The 24,356-nt window shown below is 41.8% G+C and overlaps 1 protein-coding gene across 1 annotated transcript; it reads right to left on the bottom strand.

Annotated features, from left to right (window-relative positions):
* Nucleotides 1–396: 396 nt before the first annotated feature.
* On the bottom strand, nt 397–22,745 carry PLEKHS1 (pleckstrin homology domain containing S1). Its single transcript, XM_056850455.1, has 14 exons — nt 22,712–22,745; nt 21,805–21,881; nt 21,590–21,693; nt 19,120–19,254; nt 17,165–17,246; nt 15,796–15,909; nt 13,138–13,236; nt 12,472–12,594; nt 11,413–11,513; nt 9,938–10,135; nt 8,455–8,556; nt 3,565–3,700; nt 1,758–1,841; nt 397–495 (listed from the first exon to the last, which is right to left on the bottom strand). The coding sequence occupies exons 1-14, from the start codon at nt 22,743–22,745 to the stop codon at nt 397–399; spliced, it is 1,488 nt and encodes a 495-aa protein (XP_056706433.1).
* Nucleotides 22,746–24,356: the final 1,611 nt, after the last annotated feature.

Here is a 24,356-nt window from a genome sequence, read left to right as displayed (position 1 = left end):
CTGATACAGTTCCTGAGAAAACCTTGTGATCCAACTCACAGCTAAGTTGAATGGTGGTTGACAATGGCTGAAGCCCTGTGAAAAGACCTTCTTTTCCTCACTGAGGCCAGCATAGCAGATTAAAAAGTTCAGGATGTTTCATGAAAGAAACTGTCCTTTCCACATAGAATGTCAGTGCTCTCCAGGCATCTAAAGAGTGGTGGTGGGGGTTTTCTCCCTGCTTTTAAAGTTGGAAAAACCAGTTCACAGTTGAGGTAGAAATAAGTGATCACTTCCAACCACTACTTCTGGTTATGAGTCTTGTAAGCAGGGTTGGTGAGACCCACAGATCTTCAATATGAGGCTTGGTATCCACAGTGAGAATTATGGAGCACAGCCAGGCATCATGCCAAAGCGCTACAGCTTTGATTGATCCATTGGTGTTATGAAAGCAGGATTTAACTCTTCATCCCTTTTTTGCCCAGAACTAAAAAGGACCTCTTGACTGCTAACTTCCTGAAGGATAAAAACATGACAAAGCCTGAATGTGATCTTACAGTCTGATACGTGGTGCTTTGGGAAACTGCATGAGTGCCTGGGAATAGGGGTGGAACTATTCATTATTTCACCAGATGTTCTCAAAGCCATGTTTGATGGCATAAATGTTAAAGCAGGTGTGCAAAGGTTGTAAGGGTGGATTGCTATGAGGTGTAACCCTTCCCATGCACACTGATTCCCACCTGCAAACCCCACCTATGATTTAACCAGGCTTACTACTAACTTCGGTGCCCATCCAGCTAGGACACAATAGTCCCAAAATTACTGAATGGAGGGTGATAATTAGGCAAGGAAGAGTTAGGCAAGGAAAGGCTTAAATTCCCCCTCCTGTTCATCAATTTCCCCCTGAAATGTTCTGCTTCATTAATATTACCTGTCTTTTTCTCAAAAAGGAGTTAAAGAAGTCAGGAGATCCTTTTTTAGATTTGGGGAGGACAATACAGGAAGGAATAGTTAAATCCTACTTCCACAGCAACATGGCCCCAATCCATGTCAGTGGTTCCTTGTAACTCATTGAAAATTCCAGTGACTCAAATGTCATGGTTAGGAAAACACAGGTTTGGAAGTCTCATGAGAGTCCTGCTAAACTTTACAAAGTCTTCATGTTTGTTGGGGAAAATAAGGACTTTGTAATGGGAGTTTTGTGTCCCCCCACCTCTCTCTCTCTCTCACACACACAAAAATAGCTGTTTTCTGTTTGAGACTACAGCAGGCAGGGAAAAATGGCCTTATGTGGCTGCATGTAACTTTGACAACGGAGCTGTTAGTGGCTTCTTGGGGCTGTTTGAGGATGCAAAAACAGCAGGAGGGAGAGGCTAAAGCCATTTCTCTCTGTTGCTTGCCTGGCAAGTGTCTGTGAGGAGCAAAACTCCCATTGCATGTGTGATGCAAGATCCCTGTGTTCTTCCTTAGAAAACACAAGAACTTTGAAATGTGTAGCTGAACTCTCAGATGTAATGTGCAGTTTTATCCTGGGGAGAATCTGAAGTATTCATTCTATTACAGTCCTGGTAGTGGTCATAAAAGACAAGACGTACAGCACACTAGTCCTGGAATAAACTGCGTCTAGTCTTAGAAGAAGCCACAATTAACAAACCAGCAAAGCTGGATTGGGGCCTATTAGTTTCACTGACTCCAAAAAAATCTAAATCTGTGTTTACTATCAGCCTTAAATAGTTTGTTTATGAATGCATACAACAGGAGGGCAGCTTGGCATTTACCTTGTCTTGTTCCTTTTTTTTACACATACATCCTTCAGTATGGAAAATTTCTGAATCTGGTAGCCGACGTACAGTTAGTTTAACCTTTAGAAATGGGAAGAGGAGAAGAAACTGTTATAGAATTTTTAAATAGCTTGACAGCTTGCATCTTCTCAATGTTAACAACAATAGCTTGGATTCCGAGAATCATATGTAGAACTGTGCTTGTGGGAGAAATCTTTGGTGAAGCACAGTTTGGCAAGAAGGTCCCAGGTTCAATCACTGGTATCTCCACTTGCGATGGATAAGATAAAGCATCTCAGCTAGCAGGTGTTGGGAAATGACATTCTTTACTTGAGATCCTGGAAAGTTTCTGCCTTTCAGACAATATTCTGCATTACACAACAGTGATCTAGATGGATCAACAGTCTGAATCAGTGTAAGACAACTTCATATGTTCATGTTCACTGATACCATTCCTGAGGATTATGGGGGTGGTATGAGGACTGCAGTGGAAATGGAGAATCAGTGAAAATTACTCCTCCCCACATCTTGAGTGAGCAAAAATGCCCTTCCACCAGTGTTTGGCAACTTTGTACAAACAAACTAGTATGTTGCCAGACAGCTTAATTAATCTGAATGACATGAGAATCCTGCTGGGGACCTGAGAAATCCTTGGGTAGTGCTCTGCAATGGCTTCAAGTTAGTAATGTTTGGCTAAACTGAACCAGATTAAATTGCTACTAGGGTAACAGTGTTCAATGACCTCCTTATACAAGGGAAATTGCCAAGAGAGAAAGAAGTCTGGCATCGATATCAGCAGAAGATATTGCCAGTTGTTTCAAATAAAAGTACAAAATTCAATTTCCTAACAAGAGCACATGACCTCTGCCCTTAAGTTCAGTGTGTGGCTCTTAGATGTCTCACCATCCTCAGCTCCTTGCCCTTATCCTGAGGGCCTATCCACACATTATAAGCTCCTTGTGGCTCCTCAAAGACTTTTAATCAGATGTGGATCTGGAGTTTCCTGTTGGGAACTTAATTCCCAGGCATGAGCCCAGTTTGCATGGGGGCTGGTGAATTAAGTTTCCAGTAGGGAGTTTCTGGTACACATCTGACAACATGTGATGCAGCCATGAGGACTATAGAATGCCGTGACTCAGCCTTCAACTTCCCCTTATCTCCACATATGTTACTCTGTGCCCCTACTTTCCTATTTCTCAGCCACTGTGTACTTTGCTACCCTTCCATCAATTGCCCTTCTTTTTCATATTTTGCTTCTTAGATTCACTGTCTCCTGAGTCCCTTTTCAATTAGTTTCTCAGCTTGCATTTCCCTTGTTTGAGTAGAACGTCTCCAAATGCCTTTCTCTCTTCCTATCCACAGAACAAGCTTTCCTTTGGCCTCAAAGGAGATTATCTGTTTGCCTAAATTAACCTTTGACCTCCCCCCATAGAAGTTGAATTATTTGTTAGCACTCTGTGATTGATCTTCTCCCTAAGCAATCCAAATGTTCATGAATATTCTATGAGAGTCAGATTTTTTTAGCCTCTACATGATAAAGAAGTGATAACTAAAACAGACCTCCCAACTGAACACATGCTCAAATTAAATCAAATTAAATCTAGGGGCTAGCGAAGGAAGATCTGTTATTGCTTGTTTCTCTAATTCGGAACTAAGGGAGCAGTCCTAAGGAGGTCTTCTACAGCAGAAATAAATCCCATTTTATTCAGTGGGGCTTACTCTCAGGAAAGTGTTCTTAGGACTGCAGCCTAATTCATCATTTGATGCTGTGCTTCTACTGAGTAATTAAATTGCTGGGTCTTACCTCCCTTCTTGTGGCTCTTTTTATGAATAAAAAAACCTCATCTGTACTCGTCACATGTAGGTCATTCACAGCCATTATGTGATCCCCATAATGAAATATACAATTTAAGTGATGTGGACCTTTCCATTGGGAGACGCTGGAGTTGAAGGGGAAAAATGAGTATGAATTGATTAGTTTCAGCTTCAGAAAATTGATTTGTGATGGCTTCTTGTCTAGGGATATAATCATGCATCATCTGACAATTTGGTGTTCAAAATTGCTGGATGGCTGGGATGAATGGAAGAGGTAATGAATGTAATCAGTGTAAGAGATAATCAATTAATTCATACCAGCAATAAATTAAAAATGATGCCATTTCTGTGGAAGGAGATTAAATGAGAGTTTACTAAAATAAGTACTGAGATCTTTAAGGGCACAAATACAGTCCATTATAGAATCCCAAACCTTATCTTCAACAGCATAAAATATAAACAATGCATGCATAATTTTCACTGCCACTCCCTGAGAATCTGAAAAGTTTTATTAGCAGAAACAAAAGTTGTTTATCAACCTACACATTTGAACTAGTAACTAATGATATATATGGTTAAAGGTCCAAAGTGATGGTGACTCCAAGATTTTAATTTCAACATTACTGTTATATTTCCAGATTTCCAAATATCTTGTATAGCAGTCTCTAACCCTTGTTCTAAGACTAAAGTTCTGTAATCTTAGAACAAGTCCTCAAACTAGCAGTTCCCTAATACTGTTAAATATAAGGGAATATCTGTAAATTATATATTCTACCACTACAAGTATTGTTGAGTTGACTATGGAAGCTTTGCACCGTAATTTTTAGAGAGTACCCTCAGGTCCTTTTTGATATGTTCACTTAAGGAAATATCAGGTATCTAAACCTCTAGCTTCTACATCCTGAAAAGTAGGTGGAAAAAAATACTGAGTCTACTAAAAATGACATAATTTCTTGATGTTCTTCTCAAATCTTCCAGTTAGCCAGTAGTCCTACTATAGTTGCCATTGTTGTTATTTTTATTATGACATTCTAGCTCTAGTAGTTTACATGCACATAAAATTATCTTTAGAGATAATATCAATGTCTGGTAGTCTTCAACCCATGGGTCACCTCAGGTAGGTTGTGGAGCTCGTCTGTCTGTCTGTCTGTCTGTCTGTGTCTGTCTGTCTATCTATCTATCTATCTATCTATCTATCTATCTATCTATCTATCTATCTATCTATCTATCTATCTATCTATCTCCCTTTCACTTGGCTTATATTTCCTGTCCCTGTTGTCCATGGTCTTTGCCTTGAAAGTGGTACAATCAAACCTCTGGTTGTCCTTCTTCCTGTCATTTGACTGTGATATCAAGTGGGCCTCATGCTACAGCTAGGAGACTAATGGTGGCCCACAGCTGTGGAAAAATTGAGACCACTGGGATAGTCCACTTGTGTTCCCAGAGGCAAAATGCTGTCTATATAAACAACCTCTTGTTAAACAAAATTCAGAAGTAGGAGATTGTACAATCTTTTAAAGTTTTGTTCCTTCGCTAGATTGGTCTAGTAGGCTATTGGATGCGAAATCTTCTTTCCTTTAAGGTAAATCCATTGCCTTTTGCCCTATGTAGGCAACAATTGCTCTCCTTTTATTTTCCAGCATTTTAAGAAAAGTATAACATGGATCATTCTGTGGCAGGGGACCTCATAGCTTCGAGTTGTCAAGAATCATTTCCTCCTGTCACTGACAGGGCCTGAGAAAGTTACTTCTTGCATACAGTGTAAAGCAGACAAGTGAAGTACATCAAAAGAGTCTTGCAACTGAGGAGTAGAGTGTGCACAAGGGAAAGCACAGCAGGAGATACGTTTTAGACACAGTTTCTCCCCATGCGGCCCGTCCTTTTAACCCTCCCCTACTTTCCTCAGTCATTGATACTCCAATATTCTAGGGTGAACACTGACTTCCATACAGCCTGACAACTTTTCAAAACATGTGGGAAAAATGTATGTCCTCAGGCCTCTTAGGCTTAATAATGATGTTATTTCCCTTCATGCTTTGCAGAATGGACAAGCAGTATGGAAGTCAGTGCTCTACCTTGTGTTTGGAACCCCTCTACAATGGTGTACCTTGTTTGAGGCATCTTATAATTCAGATGTGAAGAAATCTGTTAGAACAGCATTATTTTCTGGTCTCCAAATTACTAAATCCTTGGCTGACGGATCTCCATGTTCTATGACCACTTGAACACTATCCCTGGTTGCTAACATGCATGCATAGACATATGCAAAGACATGCAATATAAAATGGACAGCAGTGTAAAATGAACACTGCAGTGCCTGTGACTTCTAAGAGCTGGTGAGAAAGGTAGATATGGGCAGTTGTGATGGGAGGGGAACAAGTAGAGACTTGGTAGGCCTGACATGGTCCACAGGATACTTCTGGCGGAACAGGGTGTAATATGATTGTGCTTACTGCACAAAGTTTGAATGGAGATGACATTGATAAAGCGCTATAGTTAGATTTAGGCAGACTAAAAATCAAAATTAACACGTATATATGTTGTTTATAATTTGGGTATTGTATGAATATAGGAAGTCAGCAATGGAATTGACAGCTAAATCGTAAGCCCTTTTGCTAACTCAACTGGATTATTTTTTTAAATCATACCGAACACACTGTGGAAGAGAAAGTGTGACACCTTGTGGTCTACAGAGCCTCAAAATTTTTACACATCTTGTATTTCAACTCGGCTATTACTAACATGAGAATAATGTATGTTGGAAGAATATGTGCACAATTTGGTGTAAAAAAAACCCCTATTCTTTGCCATTCTGATATTGAAATGGTGACTTCAAGATCTAAAGATGAACATGCAGCCTCAGCTGCTAACCACTGATTCTTTGAGCATTTAAAATGAAATCTCCTTTTTGTTCTCTGATAGCATTGCAACCCTTCATAGCTTTCCTGCTCACTGCATAGTAAGAAGCCACCACATTACAATACAGTACAAAAGCAAAAGAGCCATATATGATGTTATACACCAGACCATCATTCTAGTTGTAGTGAGAATTTGTTCAATTAACATTTATTTGCTTATTACAAAATATAATTTCTTTCCCAAGGGAAACCCCGAGAAGCCAACAATAATAACCCATTAAAATATACATCTGATTTTACATCCAAAATGTAAACTCACAAATGATACTTTGAGCAAATAACTTTTAAACATCTTTAAAAAGCATACGAAGTGGGGCCCTGGTAATTGTCTTTGGGCAAAGCATTTCACAGTTGGGATGCTATTATCAATTTATTTATTTAATGGCATTTTAAAACATGTGTAGTGGTTAAGAGCGGTGAACCGGTTTTGATTCCCCACTCCTCCACATGAGCGGCGGAATCCAATCTGTAGGACCAGATTGGATTCCACACTCCTCCACATGCAGCCTGCTGGGTGACCTTGGGCTAGTCACAGTTCTCTCAGAACTCTCTCAGCCTCATATACTTCACAAGGTGTTTATTGTGAGGAGGGGAAGGGAACATGATTGTAAGCCACTTTGAGACTCCTTTCGGTAGAGAAAAGAGGGATATAAAAACCAACTCTTCTTTTTTTCTTTCTGTAACACAGAATCAAAGCTGATTACAATGTTCTATAAAACATTGACTTGGATCCCAATTAGCATTTCCAAAGGCTCAAGGACTTCCATTTTCCCTCCCCCATCCTGACGAATCTCAAAATGCTTCCTGAAGTCCTGTTCCTGTGGACATGTGTTAGGGTTGCCAGGTCCAGGTTGGGAAATACCTGGAGATTTTGGGGGTGGAGCCTGAGGAGGGTGGGGTTTGGAGAGGGGAGGGACTTCAATGCCATAGAATCTATTTGCCCAAGTGGCCATTTTCTCCAGGTGAACTTATCTCTGTCGCCTGGAGATCAGATGTAATAGTGGGAGATCTCCAGCCACCACCTGGAGGTTGGCAACCCTAACATGTGTGCATATATGACAGGCTGTGCTTTGGAAGAATGATTGTTGAGGCATTTCAGGGTCCCACAAGAAAGGAGAAGGCAGGAAAATGGTGCTCTGCGAACAGAAGTTCAGAGCTCACGGAAATCCTAGTTGAGATCTAAGCCATAATTTTGAACAACGGAGCCCAATACAACAAATTCATACAAATGAACAGAATTTCTACACAGCCTACTTTTAAAAAAGTGAGCCTAAATAATTTGGCCTTTGAAAAATTGCCACGATGGGGGTCTTTCCTGGCACTCTCAGGGTCTTTAATAGAAAACATTGTTTTCTGTTTCTAGGCAACAATAGTTTGAATTTGTCATATCTTCTGCAGAATGAATTTGGCTAAATGGAACATCAACAGCAGTGCATGCTGGGAAAGGCGGTCCTCTAGAAAGGCCAGCAGTCTTTATACAGAGCAGGTGTTTCTCATAGATTGTAACTACTTTGGTAGGTGAATGGAAGAGAAAACACATCTAATGCAGGGGGCAAAAAAATCAAGTTAAATGTTTTTCCTTATACATTCCTGAAATGCATAGTAATTGGGAGTGAAGTTTTAGGCAAATTAATTGGTAGAAATTATTTGTCTAATTAATTAAACCACGTTTTAATATGAGCTACCTCTTGTGAAATAGTATTCACTGGTTCTGGCATTGTCATAAATAATTTGTTCATTTCTTCATTCTCACAATTAGTTAATTAATGCATTCTGTTTGTGTTTATATAAGTCAAGAGAATTTTTACCTCCAAACGCTATCTTTTGATGAGAATGCATAATGGTTTGTTTTTGGTTAATGAATCCATTAAAGCTGAGGTAATTAACTGGCCAAAACGACTTCAGCTAACTGTTTTTCAAAACTGGAGGCATACAAACCAACATAAAAATAGAAGCCTTACCATACACATCCAGTTGCTTCTTTGAGTGTCAGGCAATTGATAGCCTCATTCTGCGGAAGGAGAATATCCACCTGTTCTAGTTGGCTAGCATCTGTGATTTTACTGCAAGAGACAAGCACATTACATGAAACCCCAAATGCCAGAGTAATAAAACACAGTTCTTGCCACTGTAGACTACTTCTACTAACACTGATACCCCAAAGTGGGGGCGGGGGTTGAAAAAATAGTGGCTTGCTTTGTTGCAGAGACAGTTGCCAACTCCAGCTTGGGAAATTCCTGGTGATTTTGGATGTAGAGCTTGGGGAGGGGTTTGGGGATAGGTGGACTTCAGTAGGGTATAATGTCTTGGGGTTTAGCCTCCAAAGCAGCCATTTTCTCCAGGGGAACTGATCTCTGTTATCTGGAAAGAAGTTGCAATTCCGGGAGATCTCCAGACCCCTCCTGGGAGTTGGCAACCCTACAGATAGGGTTGCCAACTTCCAGGTAGTAGCTGGAGACCTCCTGCTATTACAAGTGATAGAGATCAGTTCACCTGGAGAAAATGGCTACTCTGGCAATTGGACTCTATGGCATTGAAGTCCCTCCCCTCCCCAAACCCCGCCCTCCTCAGGCTCCAGCCCCAAAACCTCCTACTGGTAGCGAAGAGGGACCTGGCAACCCTACCTACAGATTAAGTATGGCTCTGTGGCCTACTTGGCAGAAAACCTTGAGCTCTGTTCTCTTTATCCCCATTCTTATGACAACCTATAGTTGGCATGTTTATTTATTTACTCTGTTTCCTACCTTAAACACTTAAATCACACTTTTGTAAAGAGGCATAGCCTCTGAGGGGTGGGCCTGGAAAGATCTATAGCATGTTAAGCAAATGGTTCTCAGCTGTATTTGTTAGCACTGTACTTTTGCAGTACTGCTGTGCAGAAGCAAACACAAGAGCAATGGGCTGACAACTTAACTCTCAGCATCTAACAAGGGACTTGTGGAGGCCTTGCACCACCTCTGTAACTCTGCTGCATGCTTGATACTGTATGGGCCGCTACTACGGTTGCCAACCTCCAGGTGGTGGCTGGAGATCCTGCTATTACAACTGGTCTCCAGGTGATAGAGATTAGTTCACCTGGAAAAAATGACCACTCCGTTTAAGCCCCTCCCCTCCCCAAACCCCGCCCTCTCAAAATCATCAGGTATTTCCCAACCTGGAGCTCACAACTCTAGCCACTACTAGGGTTGCCAACACTCCAGTGGGACCTGGAGAGCTCACAGATCTACAAACATCAGTTCCCCTGGGAGAAAAATGGCTGCTTTGGAGGGTGAACTCTATGGCATTATACCCTGTTGAGGTCCTTCCCCAAATCTTGCCCTTCCCAGGCTCTACCCTCACAATCTCTAAGTATTTCCCAAGACCTTGGCCTAGATTCTTGGTGGGGGGAGAGGATATTATTGTTAGGGGAAAAATGACAGCTATTCACAGCCAAAACATCCTTACTCGAGAAGTTTGGACAACCGAACCACCGTTAGCTGTTTTATTTTATTTTCTGGTAGAAGCTCCTTGGCTCTCGTGTTGCTTTCAATGAGTGGTTGGACGCCCATGCCCCTGTTTAGGTCCGTGCTGTTTTCCTGGCTTCTGGGAAGGGTCACCAATGCAGCATTTGTACATGCAGGCTGGATTTCCTCTTTATTCAACCTCAAGAATAATTATATAATAATTAAAATAAATGTGGCATTTCATTAAAACAGTCATCTTGGGCAAACGTCAAAGTTTGTGTATAACCAATGTATAGAAGAGAATAACTGGGGAGAAAGCCATCCCAACTTCCACGTATTTATTGTACTTTATGCACATGAACTGTGTGTATGTATGCTTGTATGCTCGGCACTTTGCAAAAGGACATATATCATGCTGAGAAAGATTAATAATTTAATTTGCATTAGAGACTCTTACTGAATCCTTCATTGTGCTTTTCCAGAGATGTTTGAATCACAGAAAAAGGGGCCCAGGGACCTTAGGAAATGTTTAAGAATAGATTGAACAATATGTCACAGCAGTAACTCATGATAATGTTGTATTCCAGGCTATGCTAATTTACTTAATGATGGGCTTCACTTTGTGTAAAGGGAAACCAACCCTCAATCTTAACTGAATTCAAATGCAATAGAATTGAATTTGCTAATAAATTTTAGTACAGCATTTTTGAAGTCTCTTATTTTCTTATAGTGAATAAGTATGATGGCGTCAACCCATTTATGCAATAATGGTGAACCTGTGATCATCCAGAAAAGGCTTTGCAGAACAAATCAGGGATGTGCATTCACATCTACCTGGGTCAGCTCAAGGATATCGGAAATAATCCAAACAGTCCTAAAATTCTGCATGTAATGAAATTTATCTTCTGGAATTTTGGAAGTGTTTTGGATTTCAGGGATGGGCAGGAGCAGGGAGGAAGAGAGAGGAAGCTGGCTTCAGCAAGCAACTGTTAGTCAGATTCTCTTTTTCTTTTAAATTTTAAATAGCTATTATGTTCCATTGGAAGACCTGGCCTCTGAATTCCAGAGGCCAGGCCTACGCCAATAGAACAAAATGGCCCTTGAAAATTTAAAGGGAAGAGAGACACTGACGTTTAACAGCTGTCAGTGAAGGCTAGCATCCTCCCTCCTTTACTCCCTTCCCTGTCCTGCTGCCTTGTGGGGGGGGGGGGGAGAATAAAAAAAATGGGCCTGAAATTCTAGAATCCAAAAAAACACAAACCCCAACCTAACAACCCCCAAATCAGAATCCCAAAATGGTAAGGACTCTACTGAAAATGTGGACTAACAGAACCAGTCGTTGTCCCCACCCGCCACCCCTGGAAATCTGGAAGTGAAATTAATATGATTTATTAAAGTTCACATCCCTAGAACAAATCCATAAGGATGTACTCTAGGATAATGTGGGAGCAAAACAGACCATGTTGGGATACTTACTGGTTCTTCATGGACATGTAAAGTCCAATTTGGCCATCATCTCTGTTATCTGGACTCAGGTTCTCTACCTGATTGCTGCATTCAGCAATAACATGATCCAGCTATGAAAGCAAAACCATATACAACGTATATACTTATGCATATAAATATATAAATTACATTATATAATAGCTTTGTTAAACTGGACATCTGAGGAGAATCATGTTACTGAGCTCATGTGTATACATTAAGACAATTATAAATGAATAAAATACATCTCAGCAAAGCAAAGATTCTATTCATCAAATGCCTTTATTGTTTACTAATTATCAAGTTCTTGGTTATGCTGTTTGTACAAATCCTGGTAAAAGCTGAATGGAATGAATTATTGGATTTGAATATAAAGGAGCTAACCAGCCATGAAGGATTTTGGAGCTTTGAAAAAGTCACTGTCCCTCGTCTCAATTACTGCAAAGGGCTGTTGTGGAACTAAATCAAGACAAGGAATTCTTGAGCTAAGGGACTGTAAAAAAACCTTTATTGCTGGCATATGGACCATTGCTTTAATTGCCGTGATTCGATTATTGGGTTTGGAGAAGCATATACCGTAATAATAATAGGGAGCAATTGTTTTGCTTCTGTTTGTAAAATGAGAGCCTGCACCTCTAAGAGTCCGTAAGAACATAAGAAAAGCCCTGCTGGATCAGACCAAGGTCCATCAAGTCCAGCAGTCTGTTCACACAGTGGCCAACCGGGTGCCTCTAGGAAGCCCCCAAACAAGACGACTTGTGTCCAGTTTGTGAATATGAGTGTCATTCAAGGAATTAAAACATATTCACAAGGGCACATATCTAGAGTACCCCGGTGTCTGACCATGTGCAGTATCAACTGTTTTGTTTTGGACTGCTGTTCCAGTAGTGTTAGTATTTCATTTTATGTTTTGTGCAATTTTACTGTTTTTAATTGATTGCTAGCTAGCTGAAGGATTTCAAGTGTAGATGGAAAAGTAGGGTTAAACTGAGTCAGTTAAATGAAGACAATAATCAGACTAGAATGGGGAAGCCGTGCCATGTGGCTTACCTCAGCCAGAACACTTTTTGGAGTAGCATAATATGGCTGCTCACTGTCTTCCTCCTTCTCCTCTTTTCCAGGCTTTCCTTTTCTCTGTTCTTCACATATATCGTGATTACTTGGTAGGCATATCTATAATAAAGTTTTCAGAATATGCTTATATCTTGCTTAATATACTTTGAGAAGCTTCATAATGTCCAAGACCCATTTTCTTTTTACAAACAAAAGCAGCAGTTCCTTCCTTCCCCATGAGTCAGTCAGTCTTTATTATGGCCGACAGGCAATCAGAAGCAGAAAACACACACAGAAAAACACTATAATAAAATTAATTATCTACATAGAATTTCATCATGCATCATTCATACGAATGTAGCCAACAGTTTAGGGGTTGGAATCTGAGTAAATTACACACCGGATGTTATCTCGGCCCGTATTTTTATTGCAGAGAACAGAAACTTAACCACAGATACAGTATTTCTTTGTAGTTCCTTCTCCACAAGAACAATCACAAAAAAGAATTCTTATGAGCAACTACCAGAGTGAGATGTGGACTGTTTTTAGGACACAACCCAGTGGGAAAAAATAACTGGTATAAATTAGATGAGATGTAAGAGTGAAGCGGTGAGTGTTGCTAATAATCCAAACAATTTATCCAGCCCTAACTTCTACACCCACCTGACATAATTTTCTTAGTGACTCATAAGGAGGGCTTCCTTCATGGGGTGGTTGAGGGCTAGGATCTGAACATGGCCTTTTTTTGTCTGCAGAAATTTCCTGAACACCAAGAAATTAAAACAAAACAATCATAGTCACCGTATGGCTCTTTTTCAAGATGATTCATTACAATCGCTGACTGGTCATTTTCTGTCTGAAGAGCAAGTCCACACTCTGTGGCTGACCTCTCCCAGTTCTGAACCCTAACAAGTACCCCATCCCTGGAGGCAGGACCTAAAGGGGCAGCCACACACTGACAGATAAGCAGGGGTCCGTTCCCCCAATATCTTCCCCCCTTTTTCTCCATTAGTGGCTGGGAACTGCCCCAGCAATGCTGTCTCAAGCATCCAATCCCAGCAGTGTGGCAGTCCAGTGGGGATGGAAGGAGCCACAGAACCCTGCCACCAAGGACTGTCCTGCACAAAAGGGACTGGTGCATGGGGTCTGGTCTGGGAGGGCTGCTGGTGGAGGGGGCTCAAGCTTTTTCCTCTGCAATGGGCTGACAACACATTCATTTGCCAAGCTACCCTTTAAACAGGAAGCTTTTTGGGGGGGGAGCAGAGTCTTACCACAGTGAGTAACCACACAATTCTTGAACGTAATCCCTTGAAGGAGCACAGCCCTTTGGAGCAGCTACCAAGGGGAAGCCAGCATTTGCCATCACACTGGAGATGTACGTTGCATAGGTGAGGGTGTTTTGGATGGCACCAGCCTCTGCTGGGGGGGGGCAGTTATGCCAGAGTACTGCCACAGGGGCCCTGAATTGGACTCCAAGGTGACCCCTCACAGACTTGTCTCAGATCCTGAATCAGCAGCTCCTCCACGACAGAGAGATGATTTGAGCTTTTTTTCATTAGTAATGTCTCTTCTTTCTCTTACATGTGGGTGTATGGATACTTGCTCTTTGCTTATGGGAACAGTCTTAAGCCTCTGCCTTCAACCTCCCTGCCCACCACCCTGTACCTGCAGGGCAATACTGTGCCTACTGCTAGAGGAGCAGAGTGGGCCTCTTCCACTATTCCCCCCCACACACACCTGACTCAGCAATCCTATCTGCGGATGGTGCAATGATTGAGAGAAGGTATACTGTGTGTAGAAAAAGCAAGAGAGCCCCGTGGTGCAGAGTGGTGAGCTGCAGTACTGCAGTCAAAAGCTCTGCTCATGACTGAGTTCGATCCCGACAGAAGTCGGTTTCAGGTAGCCGGCTCAAGCCTTCCATCCTTCTGAGGTCGGTAAAATGAGTACCCAGCTTGCTGAGGGTAAAGTGTAGACGACTGGGGAAGACAATGGCAAACCACCCTGTAAACAGAGTCTGCCTAGTAAACATCAGGCTGTGACGTCACCCCGCGGGTCAGTAATGACGTGGTGCTTGCACAGGGGACTACCTTTACCTTTATAGAAAAAGCAACAAGGAAAATCCTTTTTGGTGGAAAGATGGGCTACCTGTTCTGGGTGTTGTATACTTATCAGGTGCATAACTGCTGAGTCACTCCTTTCCTTCACTGCCCTTCCTGATTTATGGTAAAACCAGTTCGACAGATACTAGAAAAACTGGAAAGTTTCTGCTGATTAGTTCTGTTTGAATGAGATCTTACTTAATAAATATATTTCCAACATCACTTCCCTAGTGTAAAACATATGTTACCACTAGAAATAACATATTTACGGGGATTCAGAAGTATAAGTGAGATTATTTCAGCTGAATAGGGAACATCCTTAGTCGAATGTTTCTCCTCAAGATCTCTGAAAATTCAACCTTGGAAGTCCCCACAGTGAGAAGAACGATACAGAGCTGCAGAGCTGTTGCTTCTGATTGTAAAGTTTGGTATTTCATTCATAATGCAGCTTCCATTTATATGGTTTGGTATTTTAGTAACAGTTGAACAGGTACTGTCCCCATTTATGATCTCAGTTTTGTGTACCCCTGACTCTGGGGGCCAACAGCAACTGAGAATCTCCTCTATGCTTAGGATGGGTGGGATGTGCTCAAGCTCAGGGGCTGCAGAAATTTCTTCCAGGGCAAGCTGGTTAGTATCCTTAACTCTCTTGGGTATGCCCTCTTTTAGCTGGATAATTGCAACCACAGCTTTTCAGGTAAGGTTGCCAAGTCCCCCTCTCCTGTGGTGGGAGGTATTTTGGGTGGAGATGGAGCTGGGATCGCGAGTGTTCCCTGCTCCTGAGCTGGCTGATGCGACCTGGAAACCCTACTTGCAGACCATGCTGCATTGCATCCGTTCTCTGCTTGCAGCACATTGGGTTATATGCCCAGACGACGGGGGTTGGGAAGCAGCGCTGATGCACAGATGGGCCAGTATTTCTATGAACCATTTAACTAGCTCTACTTCATGCCATCGCATTCCCTATTACTATGTATGGGTGTGAAATCTGGACAATGAAGAAAACTGATAGGAAGAAAGTAGATTCCTTTGAAATGGGGTGTTGAAGAAGAGTGTTACGGATGCAAGACCTGAGCAAGGCTGTTAAAGATAGGACGTTTTGGAGGACATTGATTCAAAGGGTCGCCATGAGTCGGAAGCGACTTGACGACACTTAACACACACGTCAAGAAGACATGGATCGTGGGGGAAAATTTTTTAAAAAACAATTTAACACCCTTACTTCATATTCATTGCCCTCATGTAGATCCTCCTTGCCAGTATCAGCCCAGTAGTCACTGGGATAAAGACTGGGTGAAGACTGGGAACGGTTTCTAGGTCTCAGCTGGATGAGTGTCTGGTCCTAATAAGGAGCAACAAAGCCATTTTAGGATCGTTTCACATGGTTCAAATATTGAATTATTTGCTACAATAAAAGGCTTTGTAGTTACAAAGGAAACAGATGCAGCAGCAGCAGCCTTAGAGCAAAACTACAGATAACACTGGGGATCCATGACTAAATTCCTCGATGTGTAACTCAGCCTTGAAAAACAGCCATGGGGGGGTATGGATCTGAGCCAAAGCACCGGGGAGTAGAGCTGTAATTTTTCCTCTGTGCTGTTTCCATCATTTAAACTAATCCCATGGACTGGTTTTGACTCTGATGGGGGAAAAGATGGGTACTCGTACTGGGTCTGGTAGCTTTCCCCACCAGAACTAAAAGCAGCCTAGGGAAGGGGCAATTTTGATTGAGAAAACGCTACCAGGCTAATTAAAAAAACAAACCAAAACCTTTTCCAGCACTGAAGCCTTGATCTCTTTTAGACTCCATCTGTGGCTGCTTTTTGAGGATCAACCACCCACAAGGGGATCCAGTCACAGACCTTCAATGTGACTTGCATTTGGCCTTCAGTTTCCAAAAAGCGGAGAAAGAATTCCAAGCCCATTACTTGCAATGTACAGAAGCCACCTAAGAAAATTTGCTTGGCTTATGGGAAAGGTTTTTGACTCCCTCCTAAATTCTCAGATATTTTGCCTGAGCTGGTGCCTCCAAATCCTTAAAATTTTAAATTAGGCAACATTTGATGATAATTCTACCTACTGTAGTAGTTAGTTTTCTGGCACTGATTGAAAAATGGCAGCTGGGACTCAGTGACTTCTTATATGTTATGTTACATATGTTATGTTATATGTTATGTTACTAGTTCAGTTACTGGTTCTGCAATCTACCCCCTCCTGTTAAAAAGGCGAAATAATATATCCCATTTGCGGTGTTCATTGACAGCATTGCCCTTTACTTTACACAACTTTCTTGCTTATAAATAGATGTTTGTACAAGGACTCTCATGGCCCACAATGGCTTCTGTTTAGCTATCCCTTTTTCTTTGCCTTTCATCCTGCTTCTGCCAAGAATAGGACCTTTTTCATACATGACATTCAAAAGCACCCTTGAGCCCCAACATATATTTGGGGGTCACAAGTGAAGAGGGGGGAAACAGTGATTTTTAGAAAATTTAGATTTATATTCAAGAATCACTTGTGGGGGGAAATAACCTTTTCTTTATGAAGTGATAATATTGCTCATTACTACTGTGAATCATTAAAAATGTTACCTGAGTTTGCCATTCGTTTACGTTCGTCTCGTTTTCATTGCAGGCCGCAAATAGGAAGTTAGCCCATTCCTCGATTTCCTTGCTGGAATTTGAGGTAATATTTTTAAGCAAATTTTAGGATCGGAATTGTGAACGTCTGTGAAGTTTGTCAAACTGTATTTTTTTTTAATGCAGAACATCGCTTCCCACTTTAAAATAATCAAAGGCCTTCAAAAAGAACTATACATGAACACACCCAACACTGTGGGCCTGTGTCTGAAGAAGATCTGAAAATTCCAATCCATTAATGGATCACCATGTAACCAGGGATGCACCTATTCTGACTTTACAGAGCTGATCTCTGTAGGCTGGTGATTTGTTGTAATTCTGGAAGGACACCAGGTCTACGTTGCTCCCTCTACATAGATTTCAGCCTGGAGACCTCCATCTGTAATCTGCTCTCTTTGTTACCACTCCCTGCCTTTTACCACCATTCAGATAAGAATCTTCTGCTTCTTAAAAAGGCAGACAGGCTTTCCCCCTTCACAGTAAGTCCTTCTATTCTGTACCAAGGCTCTAATCTTATTAATTATGACTAGGGTTGCCAGCTCTGGGTTGGGAAATACTTGGAGATTTTGGTGGTGGTGCCTGAGGAGGGCAGGGTTTGGGGAGGGGAGGGACTTTAATGCCATAGAGTCCAATTGCCAAAGCAGCCATTTTCTCCAGGGGAACTGATCTCTGTCCCCTGGAGATCAGTTGTAATAGCAGGAGATCTCCTGGAACTACCTGGAGGTTGGCAACCCTAATTATGACTGAGCAATTGCTTGACAGAGAGGATCATCTATACACCATTTAAATCCTTTCTCTTCCTGATACACAGGAATAAAACTACGCATTGGCAGAAAATTGGCTGCCACCCAAACCAACAATTCTCCCCTTTCGTAGTGTCTGTCTAGTAAAAAGCTTGCCTGTTTCCTCTTATCATACTTGTGTATTTCCTGCCCCTTACTTGAGCCAGCCAGTGATGGAAAGCATAGGTACTATTTGTAATGACATCAGGACATAAGTTTTACTGAATGCTGCAGAAGGAGAGATTGAGGGGGGAAACCTGATGCAGGGCTGCTGTTTTTTTGGGGGGCACCTCTTGTTTCTCCTAATATGTAATTATATCCTCACTGGTTAATTTCTGGTGGTGGCAGCAAACCTTTCCACAGAGATCTTCATTTTCCTGCCCAAAATGCAATCCCACATTATAGGCAGAAAAATAAAGATGTCCTCTTTGCTTGAGAAAACCTCTCCGGAAATGGCCCAACAAAAACAGAGGCAAAAAGTTGAAAGCTATTCAGGTTCTTATTGAAACCAGACAGCGCTGAAAAGTTAAGTAACTACTAAAGAAATTGGCATGCCGCTCGAAATCATGGAAAATGTCATGCATGATTAACAAATGGATGCTTGATTTTCTTTTTTGTTGAGGGCACACTTGTTTTGCTTCATCGCCAGTGTCTCCATTGAGACCAAGAAGTTTCCTGAGGAGAGCAGAACATTCAGAAAAGTTGCTGAGCAGGATTATCATTACTTGTTTGTAAGCATCACTGTGGTTTCTTTGGCATGGCAATACGCTGTGAAAAAAGAGCGTGCATGAGTGCATGTAAGGTATACAAGATGTCCCGAAACCGTCCAGAGGAGCCATACCCAGAGCCCAAGCAAAGGGGAAGGCCTAGGGAGAGGCTAGAATACATTGCCTATATAAGTACAAGTCAGCTTTGAACAAGTAAATATCCACAGAATGGTGAAAGAATAGGCCTTTTGTCTGTCTTAAATGTGTGAAAACTTGAGACATTTTCTTGATGTATAGAAAAGCATCTATGACCAAATCTAGGGATGCTTGAACAAGAAAACATTTTATTTTAGTTCTTGCTTTACACCTGCAAGTCAGAAAACTATTGCTGTGTCCTTGAAGAGAGAGGCACACTTACCTATCTTTTCCAATAAGGTAGTAAGTCCTCTCCTCTGTTTTGATGGTCATCACTTCTGACTGCTGGCATTTAAACATCCTCTTCACAGCTGTCATTTTCTCACTGTCCCCTATACCGATTTCTATTTCTGAATTCCTGTCACATGAACACGTGAAAGATGTACATACTATGTGTACATAATCAGTGTTATGAAAGGTAGTGGACAATTTCTGTACCATTTAAAAATATTCTTACAAATGAGGATACTCTTTGTCTAAGGGTTAAACCAGATGTGATACAGATCACAGATCTCCATTTGTTAACGGACAGGAGGAAGTTGGGAAGATTTTTCTGGACAGCTGAGTACCAACTGAGTTTGTTTTCTCTTCTGCTTGCAAGTACTTAACCCTGGAAATGGCTAGAGAGACCAGCCAAAGGGCTCTTGGCTCTTCATTCAAAGCATGTAGCTCATGGCCTAGGGGCTATCATAGCCTGTCCAGTGAATCAGGACTTGCCCAGAATATGTTTTCTTAATTAAATGATGTTATTTACATTGATTGTTTTGGAAATTCCTGTAAGCAGCTTTGGAGAGAAAAAATGGCATAGACAATGTTAAATGAATGAATGAATGAATGAATGCAAATTACCACTGCATTTAGCCTGTATTAGTATTGGGACTGCAAGGAGCTATGCGGGCAGAGAAGGGCTTTAAAGCAGGGGTGTCAAGGGTTGGATCTGGCTCCTTAAGAGCTCGTATCTGGCCCATCAACCAGCTGATGCAGTGACCTCCGTACTGGTCAATCTGGGCTGGCGAGGCATGGCCCGGCCCGACCAAGTGACATTTATGTCATGTCCGCCCTTGTAACACTTTAGTTCAACACCCCTGCTTTAAACCTTCCATTTCCAATTGGTTTCAAAATTGAAACTGTGCCCCTCGAACAATTATAACAATTATTAACAAAATAGTACTTTGTTTAAATCCCCCTCCCTTCCTCACAAGGACCGGTGCCATTTTTCCAGTTTCAATAAACTTCTACTGGGCAGGGAGAACAACACAGAGACACCATATTGGGACAAATAGCAGCTGGGGGTGAGATTGAGGTCAGGAAGTGGCACTGAGGAAAGGGTTAAACTTCCTTTCTTCCCATCTTGTAGCCATAATACAACTAGGAGCCTCCTATAGCTGTTTTCACAGACACAGCATTAATAGTGCATTTTAGTGCCTGTCCTTGCACTACCAACTGAGCACCACCAATCATGGCCAGCCTCATCTACCACATTATGCCATATTCTTTTTTTTCTTTTTTTTTGCTTTTGGGAGCAAAGGACCATTCCCAGCCAGTTGGCAGATCAGGTGCACTTAGGTGCATGAAACAAATTTGTCTGGAAATCAAGGGGCGTATATAGCGTTGCCAACCTCCAGGTGGTGACTGGAGATCTCCCACTATTACAACTGATCTCCAGGCGACAGAGATCAGTTCCTCTGGAGAAAATGGTTGCTTTGGCAATTGGATTATATGCACTGAAGTCCCTCCCCTCTCCAAACCCTCCCCTCCTCAGGCTCCAGCCCCAAAATCTCCAGATCTTTCCCAATCCAGAGCTGGCAACCCTAGGTGTATAGCTTTTATATCTTTATATTTATGCTCCAAAACTAGGGTTGCCAAGTCCCTCTTCGCCACTGGTGGGAGGTTTTTGGGGTGGAACCTGAGGAGGGTGGGGTTTGGGGAGGGGAGGGACTTCAATGCCATAGAGTTCAATTGCCAAAGCGGCCATTTTCTCCAGGTGAACTGATCTCTATCGGATGGAGATCAGTTGTAATAGCAGGAGATTTCCAGCTAGGTTGGCCCTATCCAAAACCTACCATAAATTTCAAAGCCATCTCTCATTGGTAACTGCCAAATCAGTTGGAACACATGCCACCACCCCCTCCTAAGGAATTATATTTCCCCTTTCCCCATTTAGGTTCTTGAGCAGAATGTAGAAATGCGGCGCTTCCGGGAGTAAAACCGGAAGTGCTGTCATCACATGCGTGTGCCCACACACACACACAGCCCCGGGTTTGGAGAAGCTGGGTGGATTGGCGAGCAATTGCCCGCCAATATCACCCACCTGGCAACACTATCCCACTCATCCTCTAAAAATACTTGGAGGGTGCCAGGAAAGATGTCAGTGGGTACCATGTCACCCATAGGCACAATGTTGGGGATCCCTGGTCTAACTGATCAAAGGACTCTAGAATGCAACTTAAAAAAACCCTTTTCAAGGAGTAGGGTTGCCAGATCTGGGTTGGGAAATACCTGGAGATTTTTGGGGTGGGGCCTAAGGATGGTTTGGTCTGGGGAGGGGAGGGACTTCAATACCATTGAGTCCAATTTCCAAAGTGGCCATAGCGGGAGATCTCCAGCTAGTACCTGGAGGGTGGCAACCCTATCAAGGAGATATGTGAAAGGTCAGTGACTGTGTCACAAGAATACTTGGTTCAGATACTTACTTGTTGATTTCAATACAGCCCTTTTTGTGCGGTCCTTTAGAATACTTAAGGAGATAACCATCGCTGGACTTGAAAAGAACAAAATGTCTCCTTTTCCAGGAACTCTGAAGAAAGAAAGCAGTTTGGTTTGCCTTCTTGTCAAACTCACACACTGGAGATAAACAGTCCATTATAATGCTATTGTAGCAGTATAGCTATCACTGTGCTAAATGTACCTGATTGTAGAAAAGAGAGAGAGGTGGGGATTTGGTGAAGAAACTGTGCTTGCAGACATCTTCATTACTGCAGTTTCCTGACAAAGAGAAATTGATGAGAGTTATAAGAGGGAGCTACTTCTGCAGGACACCACTCCTAACTAAGCAGCGGCTTTCCATTCTTTGTAGCCAAGTCCGTGAAAGATGACATCCAATACAAGGCTACAAATAGGGTTGCCAACCTCCAGGTGACAGAGATCAGTTCACATGAAGAAAATGGCTGCTTTGGAAGGTGGACTCTATGACATTAAACGCCGCTGAGGTCCCTCCCCTCCCCAAATCCCGCCCACCTCAGGCTCCACCCCCAAAATCTCCAGGTATTTCCCAATGCAGAGCTGGTGACCCTAGCTACAAGACATTCACCTTCTTAATGTAATTAAAGATACTTTGGCCATTTATAATGAGGCTGGTCCAACACGAAAGCATCAAGGACTAGGCCTGTGGTAGGTTTATTTCATAAATGTGGGAGAAACTGTAAATTAGGCAGTGCATAGATATGGGGGAATGAGTCTAGATGTGCAGTGTGAACAATCCAATAATTACTTGGACCACTTGATAAAATGTGCAGTGGAAGCAAGCAGTAAACATCCAAGAAGCGTGAGTGGGGGGAGTTATGCTACAATCCTAGACTGCTCAGTTTTGTGGTGGATGAATCTACTCATCTAGCCCCAAATCTCAGCTATCTTGCAGTGTTGCCCTATAGCCGGGGGAAGGGAAATCTCCTGTTTTCTGTCTACGCCTCCCTTAACAATTCTTCTCAGAACCCAGTTGATTGGGATCTAGAAGGTTGATAAACAGCCAACATAAAAATGGTATAAAATAGTTATGCTTTTCTATTTGCCAGATCTCATTCAATTCAGTTTTGTACCCATGCTAGTTCTTCTTGTATACTTGAAATCCATTGGGCTGGTTTCTTAGCCTGGTAAATGAACAAAAAGGCACACATTAAAGGCAGTTTTGATTCATGCTTATAGCTGTTACCTAGTTTACTGCTATAATTCATATTTAATAATACTTCCATGCCTTTTCCGTAAGCAATAACACATCCTTTTCTTACAAGACCAGCAGAAAATTATGAACTCTTCCCTTTCCCGCTCTTCTGCTCTATAAACAGAAACTGTAACCTAGCAATGATTTATTAGATAATAAAGGATGATTGTTTTCTCAGTGTTCATTAACTAGGTTATCTAAGTATTGACATAAAAGTTGACTATGCTTGAATAACCCTCTGAAGAAAGAAAGCTATCTGAAACAATGCAAGTAATAAATAACATTAATCGCTGGTATTTTACTTCTGTTTTGCTCCTTCCCCAGAGTAATTGTTAATTGTTTTGAACAAGGCAGTAAAATTCAGAACATTCCAGGAATTTATATAAGATTCAATCAGAATCACATAGCACATCAAAATAATATTATATTAAAATGTATTTTTAAAGGAAGAGAAAAAAGGGGTATAAAATGCTGCTTATAATTCATCTCACCCCCCAACCCCTGTGATAATTTGGTATTGACGAAATTCAAATTCTATCCTCAGAATATAAAGGTTTGCATCACTGCTTATTCTGATTTCAAAACTGGATTTTTTTCAGGACAGAGCTGAATATTTTGGTAAGGTTTAGAATAAGACACGAAAATGTGGTTGAAGAGTGAAGTAAGAAAATGGAGATGAATCTTGACCAAGAAGGGAAAGTAAGGGGAAATGTGTAGGGTCCAGAACGGTTTCACTTGATCTGACAATGGGAGATCAGTGAATACATCATTCTCTATTTTTTTAGAGTGCAAAGAACAGGAGGGCACTATTTTGGCATGGGGGGCAGGCGGTGATGACCATGACATTAACTCTTTCCATTCTGCTTTCAGGATCTCAGTCCATGAAGCTCCTATTTACCCAGCTGAAAAAAATACAGGTATCGTATGGTGCTTACATGTATATGGCAAATAGCAGATTAGTGAGGATGACTGAGATTGCAAAACTTACATTTATTAATTTACAGAATTATTTAAAAGGTAAAGGTCCCCTGTGCAAGCATCAGGTCATTCCTGACCCATTGGGTGACGTCACATCCCGACATTTACTAGGCAGACTTTGTTTAGGGGGTGGTTTGCCAGTGTCTTCCCCAGTCATCTTCCCTTTACCCTCAGCAAGCTGGGTACTCATTTGACTGACCTCAGAAGGATGGAAGGCTGAGTCAACCTTGAGCCTGCTACCTGAAACCAATTTCCATCAGGATCAAACTCAGGTTGTGAGCAGAGCTTGGACTGCAGTACTGCAGCTTACCACTCTGAGCCACGGAGCTCCTAAAGAATTATTTACAGAATTATTTATTTGTAAGGCTCATAAGACAGGTGCAGTTCATTAAAAAAAACTTATAGAAGTAGACATTTTATATTCTGTGGCCAGAATAATAGATACTGGGTTCAATCACACTAGTTTGTATATATGTAAGACAATGACTCCTTTCAGGGCTGGATGTAGGGGGTGAAGGGGGTATGTGCTCCTGGTGGCAGGCAGA

The sequence above is a fragment of the Euleptes europaea genome, chromosome 5, assembly GCF_029931775.1.
Source record: "Euleptes europaea isolate rEulEur1 chromosome 5, rEulEur1.hap1, whole genome shotgun sequence".
NCBI lineage: Eukaryota > Metazoa > Chordata > Lepidosauria > Squamata > Sphaerodactylidae > Euleptes > Euleptes europaea.
The sequence above is the reverse complement of the archived record's forward strand: the minus strand, read 5'-3'. Positions and strand labels throughout refer to the sequence as shown.